A 23890-nucleotide genomic window follows, 5' to 3' on the forward strand; every position below is an offset into this window, starting at 1 on the left:
AATTCAGCAATGAAATTTTAAAAACAGAATTATTGGAAATTTAAAATGCAATGAATTACATGAAAAACTCAGTGGAAAACATTGCTGATAGCTTCATAAAAATAAGATACCTAGGAATAACTCCAACAAAGCAAGTAAGAGACTTCTACAGTCTTTATGATATTTAATACACTGAACAACAAACTGGAAGGTGGCAAGACCTCCCTTGCTCATGGATAGACAGAATAAACACTGTGAGAATGGCTGTATTGCCAAAAGCAATTTACACATTCAGTGTCATCCCCATCATAGTCCCAATAACATTACTCATAGAACAAGAAAGCAAATCCCAAAATTCATATGAAAACACAGAAGATATCAATTAGCCAAAGCAAATCTTAGCAGAGAGAACAATGCTGGAGGCATCCAATTTCAAATTACATTCCCAAGCCATATCAACAAACACAGCATGGTAACAGTGCAAAGGCAGACAGGAAGACCACTGGGATAGAATAGAGGACCCAGAAACAAACCCACATAACTATAGCCATGTAATTTTCAACAAAGCTCTCAAAAACATACATTGTAAGAAAACTTCTTCAATAAATCATGCTGAGAAAGGTGGCACTACAGAGGCACCTGCATTTCTGTGTTTATTGCTGTACCATTCACAACAGCTACAGGAGCGAGCTTGCCTAGACACCCACTAACAGGTGAATGGATAAAGAAAATGTGGTGCACATAGACACATGGAATTTTATACAGCCCTAAAGAAAAATGAAATCATGACATGTGCAGGAAGATGGCTGAAACTGGAAACCATTATGTTAAGTGAAACAAGCCAGACTCAGAAAAATAAACATTGTATGTTTTCACTCATGGGAGGAATTTAGGCTTAAAATATTTCTGTGTGTATGCATATATGTGCATGTTTATTTATGTGGGGAGTCATGAAACTAGAAAGGGGATCATGAGAAGGTAGGAAGCGATTTTAAGATACGTGGGAAGTAGAGGAAATGATGGAATACATGCAATAGGAAAATAGATATTTGGAGTAACTGGCGAAAGGAAGGGGACCAGTTGGGAGGCTGATAGAAGGGTCACGAATGAGACCAAACCATAAGGATGCAGAGGTATGAGCACACTTCAATGAACCCTTTATACTAACCTAAACAATAAAGCAACGAGAAAATACATAAAACAAAGAAGTTAAAAAGTACAATTTGAAACAAGGCAAAATGAGTTATCAATTCTAAGAGAAATACTATTTGATTATTTAATTATTGAATGGGAATGGGTTTATTGTTAGTCCACTACAGTGGAATACTCTGTGTGTTCAGTCCCAAATGCTAGTTTCATTGTGGTTCATAACTCAGGAAATGCAGAGTGATCAAAATATGTAAAATTATTTATAATTTATTCAGTATAAATATTATACATGATAACATCTATATTTAAAATATAAACATAAAGTTAATTTATAAACATTAAATTAGTAAAATGTGACATTCTAAGAATTTCATGGCTTCACTTAATAATAAAGAAAATAATTACATGTGCCCAAATCTCATAAAGTACGAGGACTACAAAAGCTTTGAATATAATACTAAAAGTTTAGCAAAAGCTGAAAGGCTTTTTTGAATATGTGAAAAATACCAATAAGGCTTCTGTGTATAGGGTACTACACACACATTCTATTATTGGTTATTGGTTCAGTGGGGAAGCTGTGGATATGCCCAGGGATGATCTTGGAAACACACCTTCCTAGACAAGTGTATCACTTAAGGAGTGAAAATCATGCTAACCAAAACACTATACCAACATAAAAAAAGAATATACCAATTAAAAGTCAGCACATGATTCTGAAATTATTAGATCAATTTGATAATTAGTAAACAAAAATCATATTATCTGACAAGCTATTTACCAAGATATAGCTTAGAGACTTACTTACTGACTTACATTTTTATAAGTGTCTTGATTGACATAGGATGACTGTTAGCATATTTTGTATATACATTCACTGCTGAATGAAGACAGGTGGAGAAAGGTGAGGTTATTGGAATGGTGCTGAGTAGAAATTGTGAGGTGGAACTGAAGGGTTGGTTAGAAGCAAAGAACAGGCCAGAATTGCTGGTCATTTTCATGTCGGGGGTCCCATGGATGATTTCAATGATACTGAGTGGGATAGTCATAGCAGCAAAGACAATGCATAAGGATTTGGGGAGACTTGTTCAGTTGTATGCTGAGCTTGAAGTTTATGTATGAAGTGACATTAGAAATAACAACTATGCATATTTATATAGGTTAAGCATACCTTCTACTGTCATGCATTTATTGAGTTGCTACACCTTATAGCAATGATAACTGTCACCAAGAGCTCCTTCTCAGTGGGCATTGCCAGCTTTTTTTTTTTTTTTTTTTTTTTTTTTTTTTTTTTTTTTTTTTTTTTTTGTTTTTTTTTTAAGGAGGCACATCTGAGCTCCTCCATGCTAGACAGGGAGTTGGCAACCCCCAGTAAATGAGTCAGTCCCTGCCCTCTCAGAGGCTGGTCTCATGTGGCAGGAAAGGAGTATGAGGGATAGTGATTCCATTCAGGGTATATGTCCTGTCCTTCCAGCAGGGCATCCAGGGAGCAGAACCTGAAGGAGGATTGGAAAAGCATTGGTTGCATAACTTCCAGGCACAGCAAAACAAGGTCCAAGACAGTCATGTGTTTTCTGATGGCTTAAGGATCAGCCAAACAACCAGTTTGGTTACAGTGGGCCAGATGACAGGGTGAAACAGTCAAGAGAGGCCAGAAACGTCCAAACGGCCTCTGGGAGGATCTACGCAGCTGCTTTATGGGGACTAGAGGTTGAGGCAGCAAGCATGGGAGGAACAGACAAATCGTTGACACTCTTGGTTACTTTGTAGCATGGGCAGAAAATGGCCATGGCTTGGGTTAGGCGCAGCAGGGAGACAGTGTGGGGGTGGAGATATTAGAGGATTTCAAAGGTGAAGCCAACAAGACTGAGGAGTTGATCATGGACTGGGGAAGAGGGCTTGGAAATGCATCAGTGAGGGTTGTTAGCTTTTGTTAGCATCTTGGTGAAAAACCATCTCAGTCAAGATCATGATCTGCAGGGGACACAACACAGAGTTGGCATTTGGATATGTGAAGCCTTATTTATTAAGCACAGTAGCATTTCTCTTTGTTGGATGCCTTAAGACAGTTCAGCAATGGTTTTAATGTTGGTGGGGAGGTATGGTCACTGTCTTGCAGTAGTAACCAAGGTTTGAAGATCATCTTGAAGTCATTGCCATGACTTGTAAGCTGCAACTGACTTTCAAATTCAAAGCCAAAGAAGGCTAAAAGGCTAAGACAGCAGTGTGGCATCAGTATATTTAATCCAGTTGGTTATCTGGGAGGAAGGACTGCTATGTGCCATCACTATGAGATGCTGTAGTCAGCAGAGAACAAACCTGAAGCATTAGGAGGCCGGGTGTCTGGGGATCTGTAGTGTAAGATGATAGGCATTCAGAAGGGTAGGTTGAAATTACAGAGCAACAGTTCCAAACAGGTAACTATTAAAGGTGCCAACCACTGGAGTTGACTGAAAGGAGGCAAGTCAGTGTGTGCCAGCAAGGTATGGCAGGAGCTTCTTTCTGCATCCTTCAGGAGATGGTGTGGATAAGAAGCAGTTGGCTGGAGGCAGAGAGTGTAGTCTCTGTGTACCTGGGGCTATTGAGGAAGCCATTCTCCTTGAGTAGGAAGAGAAGATGGATGAGCAGAGAAATGCCACAAGAAGCTAAACTAGGAACACTGGGCAGGACACCATGGGAACTGGGAGCCAGTGATGGTTTCCATGGCCGGAGGGGAACCCTGATCAACAGCCACCATTGCTTCACTGGCATTTTCCTAAGATGCTGCCAAACTCCCTGGCAATGTTTACTTTTTACTTGTATTTAATGCTTTTTTCACTTGCAATAAAAATGATCACACATAACATCCTGGAGGGATAATTTGACATACTAATTCCCTTCAGCTCCAACCTCGTTCAAATAATACATTTTTGTCCAAAAGGAGAAATTATAATTTGAGGTTATGAAAAGTCCATTTCCCTTTTTTAACATTCTTCCTAGCAACTCAGTTGTTTTCATTGGCTTTTATAAAAACAACCTTTGTGTGAACTGGCAATTTGTTTTGTAAATACCAATGAAGGCATATTTCAGAAAATATAGTAGTAAAAACCAACCCAATTTCAGAACTACGCCTGCTGCCAGACATCAGTCTTCAGCTCATATTATGAGTATTTCCAGTAAGTCTTAAATACACATTAATATGAGAAATAGCTTACTGTTTAGGATCAAAAAGGTAAAAGGGGGAGAAAGCCTTTACTACCTCTTAGAAATTGCTCAAGGGTTCTAACCAATAAAACACATTTCCCTCTTTGATAAACTACGCTTATAATGGCTCTAAGCACTTCAATTCAATTGCACATTTACTCCTCAAAATTTCCTTAGACTGGGTTTATTATCATCTCAGTATTATATATTCTATGACATTATTGACTTAAGCGACTCGGGGCATTAATATTTCAGCAATGCCTATCCTGAGCTGCATGCCACTTTGCAAACCTTTACAAGAATTGCAGGCTTTGTTCAGGACTCCAGGAGTGCTTTTTACTGTTTCCCAAACGTTCACAACTCAGCTATTGTCACTGAGCTATGTTTAATAAGAGAAAAATATTATTTCTTCACTGAGGTGTAATAAGGAGAGACTGTGAACTAAATGTTCTAGAGATCTTCCCCTGCATGCCTCCTGGTTGGCATATGAAATGTCTCTGCAAAGTGGAATGGAAAGTTGAGGGGTTCTTTTGGGAACAAACACAACCCAGTGGCCTTGCAGAGATGAAGATGCATGTGTTTTATTTTGAGACAGGATTCTCTCTCTCTCTCTCTCTCTCTCTCTCTCTCTCTCTCTCTCTCTCTCTCTCTCTCTCTGTGTGTGTGTGTGTGTGTGTGTGTGTGTGTGTACGCATGTTGGTTGGTGTATGTACACATATTTGCATGTGTAGGTCAGAAGACAATATTGGCTGTCTTCTCAGTCATTTTTCACCTTAACTTTTTCATAAAGGGTCTTGCACTGAACCCAAGCTCACTTATTAGGCTAGGCTGATAGCCAGCAAGCTTCAGGAATCTGCCTGTCTCCACTCTCCAGCACTGAGATTACAGACCTCAGCCACTATGCCCAAATTTTTAGGTGGGTGCTGGAAGTCTGAACTAAGGTCCTCATGTAAGTAGGACAAGCACTCCACTGACTGAGCTACACATCCCTCTCAAGACAGGCTCTTTTTATGTAGCCGGGTTGGCTTAGTTCTCTTTATGTAGCTCTAGAGAGCTTTGGATTTGTGGCTATATCGCTGCCTTTAATAAGAGAAAAATATTATTCCTCAACAGAGTGTAATAAGGAGCAAACGTGAGCTGAGTGTTCTAGAGAGTTTTCTTGCATGCCTATTACTTCCCCTGCTGTTTTATGCAAATGCTCTCTGATGTCTGCTCTTAGAACACACCCCTTCTCTCTACTATTTACACTGGTTTCCATAATACAGGTTTCACTGCACTCCAAGACTTAATAAGCAAATGGATGGAATTTATCATTTATGTGTGTGTTGTGTACCTAAAATTATGGTAGTTATGGTAGAGTATATATAAGGATGTAAGATGTGGTTCCTCACAGCTCATGTTCTATAAAGCATAAAGATACCAAGTTGTATAAGACACTCTAACTAAGCCTGGAGTTTAATGCAGAGCCTGGAGCCAGGCAAGGGAAGAGAAATGTCAGCCAAGACTTTTAGAAAGGTTTACTGTGCCTTTTTTAAAAAAAAAAGTGGAAGGGAGCTGGAGAGATGGCTTAGTGGTTAAGAGTGAATATTGCTCTTCCAGAGGACCAAAGTTCAGTCACAGTACCCACAATGGACAGCTCAAAACTGCTTGTGACTTCAGGGTATCTGACACCTTCTAGACACCATGGGCACCTGTGCCCACATGCATATATCCACACATAGACTCACTTATAAATGTAATTTAAAAATAATACAAATCTTTTTAAAGAAGAAAGTTTATTGTGAACCATGTCCTATAAAGGTTTCAAATAATAGATAAGACTGGTTGTGGGACATGGAGATTCATTGTGAGCGAGGAGACTGAAATCCTGAGAGGTGGGGAGTGAATGCATTTACTGAAGTGCTACATGCTCCAGGTGTGTTTATAAAATAAGCATTATTTTGTATTCACAGCAAGTCTTTGAAGCATTGTAGTGTTCACATAAAAAAGAACAAGGCTCAGAGGTAAGAGAAAGTTGTTCTAGGTCATCCATCCACTCCTTGAGAAATGGGATTCAACGCCTGTGTACCTGGTCCTAGGGCTGGGCTTGCTCCAGCATCTTGTCTCCTGTTTTATTGATCTGTGCTACTAAGACACTATTTTACCCATAGCAATCCCATTTCATGATTAGTTATAAGAGACTAGAAGAAAGCAGGTTTATTAGATTTTGTTGTAAGTCATTATTGATGATCACCAGTACTTTTGAGGTCGGAATTTCTGTGGTGTGAGCAGTATTTAGGAAAGACAAGGTTAAAAATGGAAGTGGCTTAATGAATAGAACTAGGTAATTCTATATTGAGTGGCTATTGGGGCTCTTTTAAAAGTTGAAGTGTCTAAAGGTATGGGATTGGGCTGTAATGAGGGCATGAGAATGGAGAAGAAGCAGGGGGAGGAGGAGAATGTTAGGAAAGATGAAGAGGACTCAGAGACCAAGCAAGGGTAACAAGACTAGCGACCCTAGATGATGTTTGGTTACTGTAGTAATGATAGTGCCAGGGACAGAAAGGGGAAGCTGAAGGACAGAGACCTGAGACTTTTGGGGTCCAGTTTGGGCTGTACAACCAGAGAGGGCCACATACTTCCAGGTAGGCAAAAGACTAATTTCCTACACTCTTTTGGAAAGAAGAAGCAGTTTCCCTAATTAAAAAAAAATGTATCTCACAGATGGAAATCCCAACATAAAAACTCAAGTGTTTCCATCACCAGCCCCAGGAAGAAGCACTTGACTCTCAATTTTGATTATGAATGATATCATCTCCAACAGCCATTCTTTAAACAACTCTAATGATGCCCATCTAGCAGGTTTATTAGATTTTGTTGTAAATCATTATTGATGGTCACCAGTACTTTTGAGGTGGGAATTACTGTGGTGTGAGCAGTATTTAGGAAAGACATGGTTAAAAGTGGAAGTGGCTTAATGAATAGAACTAGGTGATTCTATGTTGAGTGGCTATTGAGACTCTTTTAAAAATTGAAATGTCTAAAGGTTTGGGATTGGATGCTAGAGAGGTTCACCTAAGAGACCAATGTAAAAGTTTGCTTCTATAGCTAACCGAGGCTCATAGGAGCTCACAGAGTCTGAATTGACAACCAGGGAGCCTGCATGGGACTGACCCAAGCCCTCTGAATATATGTGACAGTTGTGTAGCTTGGTCTACTCATGGGACTCCTAATGCTGGGAGGAGGGGCTGTCCCTAATACTTTGGCTGGCGTTGGTAACCTATTTCTCATACTGGGTTGACTTGCCCAATCTTAATACAAGAGGAGGTGTTTATTCCTACCACAACCTGATATGCTATGTTTTCTTGATACTCATGGGAGGCATTCCCTTTTCTGAACAAAAACAGAGGAAGAGTGGATGGGGAGGGTGAAAAGGGCTGGAGGTGGGATAGGAGGAGAGAAGGGAGGGGAAACTGTGGTCAGGATGTAAAATAAATAAATTAATTTAATTAAAAATGAATAAAAAGAACTCATATCTATTTTTTTGCTTTTAAATTGCAAGGTCCACCTAAAACTTTCTTCTTAGAATTACTTCTTGCAATTTACTTACAACTTAGAATCACTTCTTACAACTTATTTACAACTCAGAGTCACTTCTATTAAGGAGGCATGCAGACTTGAGAACCTCTCATGCATCCTGTTATTTTTGTGGGAGGGGGTTGGTTCTAGAATTTGATATTATGCAAGGAATATTACTTATTGGAAAATAAAGAGGGTGAGCACACACCAAGAATGAAAATATACAAACTATAAGCAAGGCTTTTGTATCTCAGGAAGGACATCAATAGGTTGGGTGTTTATAAATATTTTAAATATTTGTATTAAAGAAAAACTAAAGGCTTAATAAAAAGAAAAATGGTGATAATCATTAGATAAGTGGCAGTAAGATGGCCTCGTCTTTTTTATATATACATTTTTAAATTAGAAACAATCTTATTTTACACATCAATCCCAGTTCCCTCTTCCTTCAATCCTCCCATGCCTCCCACTGACCCCCCAATCCCATCCCCATCCACTACCCAGGGAGAGTGAGGCCTTCCGTGGGGGATCATCAAAGTCTGTCACATCATTTGGGGCAGGACCTAGGCCCTCCCCTGTGTATCTAGGCTGAGAGAGTATCCTCCATGGGAAATGGGCTCCCAAAGTCCATTCATGCACTAGGGATAAATACTGGTTCCACTGCCAGAGGCCCCATAGACTTCCCTGGCCTCCCAACTGACACCCACATTCAGGGGGCCTGGTTCGGTCCTATGCTGGTTCCCCAGCTGTCAGACTGGGGTCCCTGAGCTCCTACTTGCTCAGGTCAGCTGTTTCTGTGGGTTTCCCAGCATGGTCTTTGCTCCCTTTGCTCATCACTCATTCCTGTCTGAAACTGAATTCCAGGAGTTCGTCTCAGTGTTTAGCTGTGGGTCTCTGCTGCTGCTTCCATCAGCTACTGGATGAAGGCTCTAGGATGGCATATAAGGTAGTCATCAATCTCATTATAGGGGAAGGGCATTTAAGGTAGCCTCTCCACTATTGCTTAGATTCTTAGTTGGGGTCATCCTTGTGGATATCTGGACATTTCCCTAGTGCTAGATTTCTCTTTAAATCTATAAAGCCTCCCTCTGTTAAAGTATCTCTTTTCTTGCTCTCTTCTATCCTTCCCTCGACTCAATCTTCCTGATCCCTCATGTTCTCCTTCCCCTTCTCTTCTCCTTTTCTCTTTCTCCTACCTCCCTCTGCTTCCAATTTGTTCAGGAGCTCTTGTCCTGAAATCATTCCATAGTGAAATCACCGACTATAAGGCAGGAACTTTGGGATGTATGGGCTTCCACAACATTTTCCTGTGTCTTAATGTTGTGTGTGATGGACCATAGTAAAAGAACAGCATGGCTCTCCTGTCAATAGGCAGTTGTATAGCTCATGTCTGGCTTTAGCTATAGAGATAAAGCGGGTTCTTTAAATTAGGGACAAATTAAAGATATTCTCCCCTCAGATAATATCAAAATATAAAAGAATTGAATTATCATAAATCACAAAATACTGCACCAAATTCCGCCTGTGAGATACCCCAAGCAGGTCAAATTTCCAGGGAGTCCTGGTACACCGATGAAGACCTCTGGGAGAAAGCATTTAGTACCTTCCTCATTTGCTAATAGCCCTTCGGTGAGACCAAAGATTTTTTTCTTTGTGTTGATAAAGAAGTTTTTACTCCAATACAAAATCCCAACGGAAACATACGTCCCAGGCAATGAAGCTACGCACACTGTTCAGAGGAGCCGAGACGAGCCCCAAGCCCCTACAAGGAATGCTTGTGCTGTTTGAAAAGCTCTGGAAACATCCCGTAAATGGTCACGAATAAAGCTGCCATTCATTTCTCTTCTCCCAGCGTCACCTGCTGTAGGCTCAGCAAGGAAGAAATGAAAAAAAAAAAAAAATCAGAACTGTGGTAAAAAATATCTGGAATCAAAGTGAAATTATTAAGACAGCAGACAGGAAGTCCAGGTGCCTCTTTTTCATATGCAAACATCAAACAACAACAATGCAAAGGGAGAAAAAAGCAAAATCTCAAAATTAAAATAACCCTGAAGAAAGTATAGTTGACTGAAATCAAAGACCCATGGCAACAAGAAAGTATAGCGACTGAAATCAAAGACCCATGGCAATAAATCAAGCCGTGGTGAGCGAGGCATTTCGGGGTGCTTTGAGTCTAGTTTGCTGCATCAGATAGTGTGGGTGTGGCACCGTTCGGATGGTCCATGCCACTTCCTTTCCTTGGGCCAGCAGAGCTGAAATTACCTCTGTTTGGATCTCTCTGTAGGTTGCACAAGGGGCTGATTATATCTGCTATGATCCAGAGCTCAGCCAGGGAGGATAGAGGAGTGTGCACCCAGGCTGGCAGAGCTGAAGGCGGCTGCGATAGGCTTTAACGAATGAAAGCTTCAAGGGAATTAAGAGCCATTGATCCCTGAGGAAAGGGATTATGGGTAGAAGGCAGCAACCGAACATTAATGGCCCCTAGAGAAACTGATGTAAAACTGTCTGGAAAGCTAAGACATTTAAAAGTGATCGAGTATTTGGGGGAAGCTTTGAAAGCTTACAAACCAGCCAGAATGGAAGCCAGAATTAGCCTGAGAAAACCTTGAGACTTAATCATGGATTGCCACGAAAGAATAGGATATGTCCCAATGTGCCGAACTCTTCCAGGACAATCTACAAACCCTACAATGGTTGCAAGTTCCCAAATGCCCAGTTTATGACTAAACATAAGACATACAGAGAAACAGGAAAACACGACCTATAAAAATAAATATCAAATCTCCATTTACAAATGTATGCATTGGATCTATTAGATGCTTCTGAGCAACTGTCTTAATACGGTAAGAGAACAAAAGAGGGTTGGGAAAGAAGGTCCCGACCATGCTGCGGCCACAACACCCAATGCAGCAAACGGGAATTAAATCGCCATGAAACGTCTCACTCATGACAGCCTTACTTGTTGCCTTGGATCGTTGACTGATTTTGGTGTCTAGACCTTCTCAAGGGTTATTTTAGTTTTGAACTTTTACCACCCCTCCCCATTATTATTGTTTGATGTTTCTGTGTGGAAAAGAGGCATTGGGCTTCCTTAGTCTGCCGTATTGATAATTTTGCCTTTATTAAAAAAAAAAAGAAACAAAAAGGCTGAAGGAAACGGAACACTGGCTAAGGAACTAAAGGAACACTACTAGGGGCTGTACACGGGAGCACTAGGAAAATCAGGTGGGGTGGATGATTTGAGTAAATGATGGCTGAAAATTCCCCAAACTTGAGGAGAGACAAAACTACATATCCAAGAAGCTCAACAGACTCCAAGTGTGATAGCCTAGAAGCCATTGCTGAGGATCCTATAAATACTCAAACTGTATTTTAAAAGTGAATTATAAATGAAGAAAATTCAGAGAGACAAAAGTTAAGGACGTGTTCATGGCCATAAGATGTGCTCTCTAATAAATACCAAAGGGAACCCTTTAATTTCAATTAATTAACTAGTTAATTAATTGATTAATTTTGGGTTTTTTTGGGGGGGCCAGGATTTCACTATCCCTGGCTGTCTTGAACTCACCAGGCTGGCCTTGAACTCACAGAGATCTGCCTGCTTCTGTCTCATAACTGCTGGGATAAAAGGTGTGTGCCAGCACTGCCTCTTAATTTTAAGTGAAAGAATACTAGCTAGCAACTCAGCACTGTACAAACATCTAAAGTTATGTGGCAAAAATAAATCATGAGTGCATATGTCTTTAAGTCACCGCTACTGTGACTTTTGGTGTGCATCTTTATTTTTAATAATTATTCCTAGGGCTGAAGAGATGGCTCAGTGATTAAGAGCACTGGCTACTCTTCCAGAGAATCTGGGTTCAATTCATAACACCCACATGACAGCTCACAACCATCTGTAACTCCAGTCCTAGGGGATCCAATACCTTGGCCTCTTCAGTCACAGATATGATACACAAACATACGTTTAGAACAAACATGCATACACAGACAAATAAGTAGTATAAAATTCTCCTCAGGACGAGTGAAGAGCAAAAGGGTCCAGACCAGGCTGGTGAAACCCACAGAAACAGCTGACCTGAAAATCGGGGAACTCTTGCTCCTCAGACTCATGGGAATGATCCAAACCCCAGGAACATGGGTTTCAGTGAGGAAACCTCGGAAATCTAGGGGACCTCCTGTAGTAGTTCAGTACTTATCCCTGGCATAGGTGTGGACTTTGGGAGCCCATTCCACATAGAGGAATACTCCCTGAGCCAAGACACATGGAGGTGGGCCTAAGCCCTATCCCAAAGGATGCGATAGACTCTGATGGCACCCTATGGAAGGCCTCACCATCCAGGGGGAGCAGAAGGGATATGTGATAGGTAGGGTTTTAGTTGGGGGGGGGGGGTAGGGGAGGAGGGGAGGGAGAGGTAACTGGGATTGTCATGTAAAACAATCTTGTTTCTAATTCAAATTAAAAAAATCTGCAAAACAAATTCTTCTCAGACTCTTCCAAAATACTGAAGAGGCAGAGTATTTTCAAAGACCAAACACTACAAGAAAAAAAGTAACTCTGTAAGACTGCTCTTGATGAGCACTGATGTGAAAGCCTGACGACAACGGCAAATGCAACAGTACTTGAAGAGGCTCCTGTATACTGTGACCAAGTGAGATTTACTCCTGCGATGGGAATAATATATACATACACACATGGTTTTGACTTATCAATTATACCTTAGTAAATCTAGGAGAGAGAAGAAAATGTCCTAAAAATAAAATGGGAAACTCAATGTCATCTAGGACACTAACAAAGTAAAGGAGAAAAGCCCATGGAAACCTCTCACATGATCTAGAAAAAGCACTAGGCAAAGTTTAAAAAAAAAAAAAGACTCAGCAATTAGAAGTAGAGGAATAGAATTAACAAAATATGAAATTAACTAAAAGTGGGTGAAAGACCTAAGCATAGCAACTTGAAATGATACTTGGGGATGAAACATTGGAGAAAGATTTCTGACATTGGCTATGGGGATGAGTTTTGGGGAATAGTACCAAATCTACAAGCTATGAAGCAAAACAAGGTACACTGAACCCTTTGAAAAGCTAAGCATGTGGTATATTGCAGTAGACTGTCAGGGGAAGGAAAGATAGCCTTGGAGTAGGAAAGTACATTTATGCAAACTATAATAGCAGCCAAGGGGTTTGTGTAGAAGAGTTAAATATCTTTTCCATTTGATAATAAATCACCAAACAGCTCAATTTATAAATTGTCAAAAGAAGAAGTACAGATAATTGAGAAGGACTTTAAAAGATGCATTAACATCACTAATCATTAGGGAAATGAAAATAAAAACACAAGGAAACATCACTTCACACCAGTTAGGATGATTAATACATAAAACATCAAAGAAAAATCCACCCAGATCAAAGAGAAATTCAGAACAACAGCAAACTCCAGAGCACTATAGATGCTGGGGATGATGTGGAGGACGGGAATCCTTTGTGCATGCCTGGTAGGAATGCAAAAGTTAGGCATTGTGGTGTCTCTTCAAAAAAATAAAAATAAAAACTGCCACAAGATCCAGCTATCCTACCTCTTCACAGATTCTCAGAACTCAAAAGCAGAGACCCCAGTGCATTTTTGGTACACTTTTATTACTATCTGCAGTGTTCACACTCATCAAGGAGAGAGACACCACCCAGGGTTCACCAATGGAGGGTGGTTCAATAAAGTATGGTATGTAGCCTAAAGCAAATGAATTCTAATCCATGGTACAAAATCATTGAAGACATTACACTAAACAAAACAAGCCAGTTACACAGGCAAATGGTGTCTAGTTATTCCTATATAAAACCCTTTCAGTTATCAAATTCAGACAGAAAGAGGAATGGTGGCTTTCAGAGGCTGAATTTTCCCCCTCCAAAGCTCGTGATGAAATTTAATTACCTCTAAGAGGCAATCAGGCTATGTTGCACACTTTTATTCAGTCTGTTGTTTTTCAGGAGTAGATTACTATAGGGGTAGCCTTTGGTAAAAGCAATTCAGCCTTATTTATTTCTTTCATATTCTTCCCTATGTGACACCCCATGGAACAGTCAGGGCTCTTGGTGGATGCTGCCACCATGTTTTAGCACTTCCTAGACTTCAGATACATATGAAAGAAATCTCTGTCCTTTGTAAAATATCCAGTCAAAAATGTTCCGTCATAATAACAGAAAATCGACAAAGAGAGCTGGAGTGAGGAAGGGAAGGAAAAGGAAATGAGCATTGTTTAAAGAGTCCTAACAGGTTAAGGTGACATCTTTTTTCCCTCACTGTGGCCGATGGTTTCTGCCTTGACAGTTGTATGGAAATATTTTCATTTTTTATGATAGTCTTTGTCACCTGGTAATATATTCCAAGACCCCCAGTGCCTACCTGACACTGTGGATAGTGTTGAATATCACAACTGAATTGTCTTTCTCATCTCAGCTAAACACCATAGAAATAAAACTTTTTCAGTCTTGACAATAAACTTTGTTTTTCCTTTTCCCACAAATTGACTGATAGAACTTGTAGCAGTCAGTGTCAGAACTTACTACTTCTTTTTTCTTTTTTTCTTTTTCTTTTTTTTTGTTTTTGTTTTTTCCAGACAGGGTTTCTCTGTGGCTTTGGAGGCTGTCCTGGAACTAGTTCTTGTAGACCAGGCTGGTCTCAAACTCACAGAGATCTGCCTGCCTCTGCCTCCCAAGTGCTGGGATTAAAGGCATGTGACACCAACACCCAGCCTCAGAACTTACTTCTTTTCTCTACTTATTAAATCAATAACTTTTTCCTTTTCATTTTAAGGAAGCAGTTCTCAACTTCTTTTGGTTCATCCTAATAACCATCATGACTACCCTTGTACTGTGCAGCTAGGGTTGAGTGAAAGTGATGACAAAATGTGAAATTTGAACCCTTGTGCACTACACAAGAAATGTGGTGTTACAAGTCTATTTGATACACCAAATGGCTTTGAAGAGACCAGAGGGCAAACTGCATATGTCCACTGGACACACTGGACATAAAGATGGCTCCTATTGCAGGTGGGATGGAGCATGAAATGTTACAAGATTTGATAGTGATATTCAGAAGGCTGTGTAGTATGACACAAGGGGTTTATTTCATAAACTTCCATTTAATACTTTCAGACCACAGTTGTTTGAGCATATCTGAAATCATAGGAAGTGAAGCCTCAGGTAACAACTGTGGTAAAGCTTCTTCTGGGTATAAAGCCATTTTAGATCATAAATGTGTCAATGTCACATACATTTCTATATTGTTAGTTTTAGAGTCTCAATGACAAAGGTTCTAAGCCTTTTGTTCTTTTCAAATTTGAGGTGTGATGTTTCATATATATTAGTAAGTTTAGTGTTATCTTTGGACAGCAAAGATAGTCAGTGGTGGTTTTCATTTCAACTAGGAAAATCGAAGCTTCATGCTTGCAGTGCTAGGCCATCACAGTGTCAGTGCCTCCACCAATCCTGTGATTCAGCCGTGGATAATTCAGACAGATATGCTCACTCCAAGCTCAACATCATCTCAAAACAAAGCAAAACAAACAAACAAAAAAACAGAGAAAATTATTTTGGCCAGTTTTGACTTGCAAAAGCAAAAGGGAAGACACTTTTACAGAGTGATTTGGCAAACATCTCCGAGAATCTGAGAACGTAACTGGAGTTATAGAGTTGATAATTCATTCCTAGCGTTATTGAAACTATGCAGAAAAGTTATAGTAATGGTGCATGAAGTCACAGCAGAAACAGGAGTGGCATACTCTTTTCTAGGGGCTCACAAGAACTAATTTTTATATCAGATAAAATTACTTTCCATAGTGAAAGAAGCAGCTGCATTGGGAGATAAGGATAAATAGGCAACATTTCCCAGGAGGACAGCACAAGGTCCATTTTACTTTCTTAATTACAAACTCTCTTGTGAATTATACACCTAAATATAAAATGAAAGACAAAATAAAATCCATTCTCCACTTTTACAAGAGTCTCCCAATGGCAGATTGGAATATCCAGAAATGGCCTTTCTTTCCCCAAATGCCTACTTGGACTTAGAAACATTAGAGCCTACATGTGGATTTTTACCCACTGGTGTCAGAAGCCCTTGGGTTCTCACTGAATTTGGGTAGAGGTGATAGGAACTGGAACCTCTGATTTGAGTCATACATTGCTGTGTGGTTTTATGGCAATGAGCAGCTAGTTCCTCGGGTTTTCTATATTTTCAAGGTAGATGAAGTTGTATGTATGAATGTATGTATGTATTATGTATTATGTATTATGTATGTATGTATGTATGTATGTATGTATGTATGTATTTTATGTGTATGAGTGTTTTGCTTGCACTTGTGTATGTGTACCATATACATGCCTGGTGCCCACAGAGACCAGAATAGAGGTAGGGTCCACTGGAACTGGAGTTACAGACAGTTGTGAGCTACCATGTGGGTTCTGAGAACCAAACAGTGGTCCTCTGCAAAAAAAAAATTGCTTTTAATCACTGAGCTTTCTCTTCAGCCCCAGATAAAAGCATTTGATACAGTTTCATGGAGTGTGTCCTGATTTGTTTCAGCTGTCAACTCAACACAGTCACTGAGAGAGTCTCAGTTGAGGGACTGACCACAACAGAGTGGCCTGTGGCCATCGGTCTGTGAGATAGTCTTGATTGTTGATTGATGTAGGAGGGTCCAGCCCATTGTAAGAGCCTCTGTCCCCAGGGAGGTGGGCCTATGTTGTATGAGGAAGCTAGCTGAGCGTGAGCCAGGGTCAGAGAACAGAATTCCTGCAGGGTTTCTGCTTCCAGTTCCTGCCTTTCTTCCCTCTGCGATGAACTGTAACAGTAAGATGAAATAAACCCTTTCCTCCCAAGTCACATTTGGTCATGGTTATTTATCAAAGCAACAGAAAACATAAGAACATTTTCTTCTGGGTCCCTTTCTATTTTACAGATTGTTGCCCTGGGTCCTACCTGTTTACACTCAGTATTTATCAAGATATAGCAGTGTGCAGGGCCACAGATGATTTGACAAGATAGCTGTCAAACAGGAAGCAAGCAGTTTTCAAGGATAACAGCCCCAATACAACTGGGGCCCATCATCTGGGAACTTTTGCTGAAAAGGACCCTGAGACATCACATTGTCACTCTGTGTCCTACACACACACACACACACACACACACACACACACACACACACACACACACACAAATCTGTCAACCCCTATTAAAATTATAGGGCAGAGATTCCCTTCCTGTCTTGTTTTTTCCTCTGGTTCAGTGAATTGAACCCAAGGCCTCACTCAGCCCCAACACTGAGCTATATCCCCAGACCCCCTGTTCACTCCTTTTTCAAGCGCCCCTCTTCCTCTTCCCACCCCCCACACCTGCCCAGGACATCCTGTGTGATTTGGGGAGTATAACCCAGCAGAGAGAGTTCCAGGCTCCTGGTGCCTGGGCTGAGGGGACTTGGGAGGCAAGGCTCACCTGGTTCAATTGTGCAGATATGAGCGAGGGTTCCCATATTCTAGAGTTTGTGTTCGGGGTGACTTTCTCTTTCTTAGGAGCCATGCTAAGAATGGGAGGTGCATTGGCCTCAAAACTGGGCTGACGCCTGGCCTGAGCGTCCCTGGTGCCTTGGTAACCGAGACCACGCCCAGCTCCTGAACGGCTCTGGCTCCCTTCCCCCAAACAGGCTTCTGACCCTCTGGTCAACCGCTTCTGTTTCCATAGTAGCGGAGTTTCCCAAGTGCTGCCACCAAGGGCGCTAAACTCCAGGAATCTCTGGGTAAATTTGATGATTTTCCAACGTGATGAACTGACCTCCTGATTTCTTTGATCCACTTCCTCTCTCTAGTTCTCTTGGGAGCTGAGTCGGGTCTGAATAAACAATGTGCAGAAACTCAAAATTATTCATCTAGGCATCTAGGCTTCCTCCAAGGTTTCTCTGGTCCTGCCAACCTAGTATGGAGAATGATAGCCCAGTCAACCCAGACATCTCCTCTCAGGGAACTGACACTCTTCCCTCTAACTCACCTCTTGTCTATTGCTCTATCGGCTCTGCCTAAACAGCCCCCAGTTCCTTAAAAGTGTGTCCCGATGGCAAGCAGAGCCCCGGTTCCCACCCCACATTCATTAAAAGGTATCCTGGTTAGACTGAGACCTCAAAATGATGATGATCTTAACATCTGTTGATTCGTGGTGGGAACTGAACCCCGGTCCTGTGGAAAAGGAACAAATGCACTTGACCACTGAGCCATCTGTGTGGCCCCTAATGCGACTTTAGGTTTTGTTGTTGTTGTTGTTGTTTTGGTTTTTCGAGATAGGGTTTCTCTGTGTAGCTATAGAGCCTATCCTGGCACTCGCTTTGGAGACCAGGCTGGCCTCGAACTCTCAGAAATCCTCCTGCCTCTGCCTCCCGAGTGCTGGGATTAAAGGCGTGAGCCACCAACGCCCGGCCTCGAGTTTAGTTTTATGTGTGTACCTGTTCATGTGTGTGCAGGTAGGTACATGTAAATGTGGGTGCAAGTGCATGGGGAGACCAGAGATACTTGTCGTTAACTTTTATTCAAGTTGGACAACTTGAGGAAAGTAATTTTCCCACCCCACCTCTTCTTCTTCTTCTTCTTCTTCTTCTTCTTCTTCTTCTTCTTCTTCTTCTTCTTCTTCTTCTTCTTCTTCTTCTTCTTCTTCTTCTTTCTTCTTCTTGATACAGATAGTGAATAAAAAGCACTTCTCAAAATAATCTTTCACAATTAAAAAATCATGTGTATTTTATTTCCTGGTGTGTGTGTGTATGCGTGTGTGTGTGTGTGTGTGTGTGTGTGTGTGTGTATGTGTGTATGTGTGTGTATGTGTGTATGTGTGTGTATATGTGTGTGTGTATGTGTGTGTGTGTGTGTGTGAGTGTGTGTGAGTGTGTGTGTGTATGTGTGTATGTGTGTGTGTGTATATGTGTGTGTATGTGTGTGTATGTGTGTGTGAGTGTGTGTGTGTGTGTGTGTGTGTGTATGTGTGTGTGTGTGAGTGTGTGTGTGTGTGTGTATGTGTGTGTGTGTGTGTGTGTGTGTGTGTGTGTGTGTGTGTGTGTTGTGTGTGTGTGTGTGTGTGTGTGTGTGAGTGTGTGTGTGTGTGTGTGTGTGTGTGTGTGTGTGTGTGTGTGAGTCCCTGCAACATTCACATCCCCTGTATCTGGAAGCCTTTTCTTTTTGTCATGAGAAGAAAATGACTGATAGATGGTGATATCAGAGGAGTTTGCTGGAGAAGGGTTTCCCTGAGGGTCTCCATGAGAACTAATGAGGGTGTCACTCCTTCATCCTCATAGCATTTTCTTCAACATTTTGTTCTGCGCAAACAGTTTCTTAATGTTACAGGATAAAAACTGTTTTCATATACTTGCTTAAAAGTAAGGTTGGATCTCTTACAGATTGATGACATCATCCTAAATCTTGGCTATATTTCTCATAGTTTAAGTTGTTTGAAGAACTGTGATGTTATGAGTGAAGTAATAAGATATTTAGTGGCATTTACGTTCATGCTGCATTTAAAAACTTACTACTGTTTGTGTGTTGTGTTTTATTGTCAATTGCATCTCTTCTTGAATGTGCATGCACATTACAGAGTAAAGGACTTTACTTACCACAGTCCAGTCAGGTCATTAGCAGATGATTAACAATGTAAGGTTCAACCTAAGAAACAGAAACAAAAAGAAAAAATGGAAAAGAAGACTTTCAAAGTAAAAGTGTTATTTTTAAATTGTAAAGAAACAAACAGTAGCTTTTTCAAACAAGCAATAACTATACAACCCAGTTTTTGAAAAAAAATTTGTATATGTGAATGCTTTGCCTGAATACTGTTAAGCACACCACATTTGTCCCTGGTGTGCATGGAGGTCAGAGGAGGCCACCAAATCCCCCGGAACTGCAATTGCAGGTGCTTGTGAACCACCACGTGGAGAACTGGACTCCTGTCCTTTTGCAAATACAACAAATGCTCTCAATGGCTTAGCCATCTCTCTAGCTTCAATCCTAATTTTACTAACAATGAAGTGTTTGTAATATTTATCCACATAGACCTGTTTTTCATAAAACATCTTTTCATTATTCCCCCTGTAAGAGTCTGATTTTCCAACCTCCTTTATACTTGGATATGAAAATGTGACTTAGAATTACATATTATTGGATTCGGGTTTGATCCTTACGATCATTTCCCTCTCAGACTCCCAGTTCCCCATCTGCCTAGATATTGTGACACTGACATTCTTGACTGAGTGATTGCTGTGATACAGAGGTCTCTGCCAAACTTTTCTCCATGTGACAAATTTTCTTGGACTATTAAGTAGCTGGACAATGACTTCTTTTTAAGCTTGGAAAACATTAGGTGTGTTGTAGCCACTGGGCTTTCGCTAACCACTTCATTAGCTGTGGGAAAACACCCTGACCTAAAGCAATTTAGGGGAATAAAAGGGTGAATTTCAGCTTACAGTTCCAGGTCACAGTCAGGAACTGGGGAGAGGGAGGATCCGAGATGGAACCTAAGGCATCATGTCCACAGTCAAGAGCAGAGAGAAAGTCAAGTATGTTGGTCTTTGTTGGCTGTTGTTTCATATTCAGCCCTTTCTGTCTACATACAGTTCAAGGCCCAACCCATGAAATGATGCTGCTTATATTTGGGGCTTATTTTCCCATTTTAATTAACAACTGAAACAATCCCCCACAGGTAAACCCATTAGTCAACTTGATCTAGACAATCCCTTCACTGAGACGTTCTTCTCAGGTGATTCTAGGTTTTTGACGAGCTGACATTTAAAACCAACCACATCACCATCCTGATGTTTTCATTGTGAGTGTAAGAATAGTAGCTTTTCTGAGGCAGTCTGAGGAAGCATCCTGCTAACTTCAAGTAGTCAGTGGGTGATGCGGCTACCATGTCAGGCAGGAAATTCTAGTGTCACTCCTCCAGTTCTGATGCCATCCCACTGTGCCTTCCACATGGTTAGACAGGACATACATTGGATTCTGTATCCATTTGATAAATTTCTTATTTTAAATAATTGATAGGCTACAAATTTGCATACAGTATGTCTCTAGAATAATGAACAGGGCCAAGACTGACCAAAAGGTACTCTGACATACACTCAGGACAATTTTTGATTTTTTTTTAGAATACAAACAAATTCATTGCTTAGCTATCTATATACATTAATTATAAGTTTGCTAATATTCTAGAGCTACTGAGCTTTTAAAAGACCCAAGTACATATTTCAGGATGAAATAATGCACTTCCAGTGGAATGTTTTATGGTGTCCTTGATAAGGTGCTACCAGAATAAGCTTGAATACAGAGTTTCCAAAATTGATTTAAAGAACCTCAAAGGTTTTTATTACAGAATACCTTTTGGTCATTCTTGGCCCTGTTCATTATTCTAGAGAGAGTGGTATTCTACATAATTTATGGTAGAGAATGGGAAGACATTCTATGGTGACCAAATTTATAGGAGATTTCATCATGGAATTGGTCTGTTTAATTTCAGAAAATAGGTGTGAATGATGATGGTCATAGTTTAAGAACCAACGACTACTCAGCCAATAGGAGGCTTTGCCAAGAGCTGAAAAATAAAAGCATTCACATCTGTCATACATTTATGAATTGGTATAATAAATTGTTTCCCCCACTAAATGTAAGTTGAAAATTTCAAGCATATACTTCACTACATAAGGTTTCCCATATGGCAGTGGCTAACACAAGACTATACTCTATGGAGAATTTTCTCTCACATTGGCAGGGGTGCTCTTGGCTTGTTTGATTTAGTATTTTCAGTAAAATTTTGCATTTTATATGTTTAATTCAAGGACAGACTACTTTGGGGTTGGCCTGTCTCTTTAGGGTACTGGGCTTGCAAAGAACATACTTTTTGTTCAGTCTTATGTTTTGATCTTAGAGTGTTCAGTTAACTCTCACTCATTTATGAACTCAAACATACTCCTTCTTACACTTGACAAGGTCAAGACAGCTATTGATACAACCAGTATTTCCACTGTGAAGAGGTAGCTGAAAGAGCTATGCCATGAGTCACATCTGAGCCACGATTTCAAATATTGGGCATCCATTCATCATACCTTTGGTTACGATCTTAAGACATCTACCAATTTCTTTAGTTGGCATCCTATACCAAGGGCAATTTTCATTGCAGATGTTTTGTGTCTACTGTGCCACCTGTGCCTCTAATCTCCTAAATAATAATAATAACAAAACTAGAATGTAGTGTCTTTGGATTTTATTGTCTGTAATGCTGAGGGCTAAACTTCTTTCACAGCTATAGTCCAAGACATATGGAGCATATTATACCTGGACCCAAGGGTCACCATCAGCTTCCTATTGAGTCTTCAGTGCCATCCTAAGTGTTGACTTTAATCTTTAAAGCTTCTTGTTGTTCAGCCGCCAGTTACTTTAGATACTGCATCTCTCCCTATGTATCTTGGCGGAGATTAAAATCAGTTGCAGCACTTGCTATACACAGTCCCTGGTGGGTTGTGGGCAGTCTGGGAGGAGGATCACTTTCTGAAAAACTTCCCTAAGAGCCCTCTGCTTCTGTCAATGATAAAAGCAATCTTTCGGAATTTGCATCTTGGACCTTGAAAGCTTTGTTACGTATCTGTAAGTCTGTGGGCCTATAATTAAGTGCTGCTGATTTTTATGTTGTCTGTCGTGAGAGAGTTCAGGACACCAAATCTATTTATTGATGAATCAGAAAATAACAGTTGTGCATATTAAAAATAGAGCTCACATGCATCTGTTTCGTATTCAGTAGTGTGGGATTTTTATTCCTAGTGTTCTCTCACTCCTCTAGTTTTCCTTTGAAACTCATTTTCTGTATCTTCAGCAAAGGAATTTGTCCTTAATCCTTTGGGGACAGTTTCAAACTTCATAATAGACACGAAGTCACTGCTCAAAGTGCTTGGTACGGTTTGATTAATGTTTTATCAATGTCTGGTGCTTATAAACTTTACTATGTGAAATAATTTTATGTTTTGTGCTGTCCAAAGTTCAAGAGCTCTGGTTAACATGATGTATTTCAGGAACACTGCTGTATCCTAAGAGACAGCAGGGAAATGCGTTAGGAAGGAAAAGTGATTGGCTACAGGACATCAAGGGACTGACAGATATGATGGCTTGAAAGGAGTGGGCTCTACTCCTCTCCCTTCCTTCCTCCTCTTCCCTACCTCTGTCTGTCCCCCTCGGATTTCTTTCTCTCCCTCAGCTTGACTCCCATCCAATCTCAAAAAATGAATATTTGCAAGATCACAAATGTGATCTTGCAAATATTCAGTGCATCTGTACATAGTTAGCTTATTTTTCACAGCTAACTAACTTTCTATATCTCACTATGTATGACAGTCCTTGTTTTTCTGAGCTATTTACTTTTTAACCTTCCACCTTTTGTGTGATGCTGTGGTATTGAAGGGACCCAGTCAAAGGCTATCTGCAGTTGCCGAAGTGCCCATACTTATTCTGTGGGACCAAATGGCTTCAGTTCCTTCTGTATTACAAACTCACAGAATTCTTGCCTGCCCATAAATATTTCTGTGTTTTCTCTTAGATTCTTTCTGCTCTCTTCATATATTATTTTGAATCATATTCATCTTCCTGTGAGAATATGCATTATTCGATTAAGTAAAATTTATTTCATGATTCATAATTATTGTTATTCTGTAGGTTCCCAAACCTCAGCTCAATTACAGGAGCTCAAAGCTCCCGTTGTCTTTTAGATGTAGGCCAGTTACCTCTGAATGGCCTGGCCAAGGAGGAGAATGGCTCCTAGTTTGTATAACAATAGACACAGGCCCTGTGTGGGACCATAACTATTTAGAGGGCTATTGAAACACGCTTGGTGCTGGTGGAATGTCTGAGGGCTTGTGTACATACTTCTAGGACTGCCTCTGTGATTAAAGGAAATATTTGATATAGCTTTATACATGATAATAGATGTCTTCTCCCATCACCCCCACTGTTGGAAAGCTAT

At 40.5% G+C, this 23890-nt stretch overlaps 1 protein-coding gene across 1 annotated transcript in view; it reads right to left on the reverse strand.

The window, feature by feature from the left end:
- The window catches only part of Spag17 (sperm associated antigen 17), a 213136-nt gene extending 195696 nt beyond the window's left edge, over positions 1-17440 (reverse strand). The window contains exon 1 of the mRNA XM_035451312.1: positions 17357-17440. Coding sequence (XP_035307203.1) covers positions 17357-17440 — 84 coding nt within the window. The remainder of the gene's footprint in view (positions 1-17356) is intronic.
- Between the last annotated feature and the right edge of the window lie 6450 nt (positions 17441-23890).

This window comes from Cricetulus griseus (assembly GCF_003668045.3).
Source record: "Cricetulus griseus strain 17A/GY chromosome 1 unlocalized genomic scaffold, alternate assembly CriGri-PICRH-1.0 chr1_0, whole genome shotgun sequence".
In the NCBI taxonomy this organism is placed as follows: domain Eukaryota; kingdom Metazoa; phylum Chordata; class Mammalia; order Rodentia; family Cricetidae; genus Cricetulus; species Cricetulus griseus.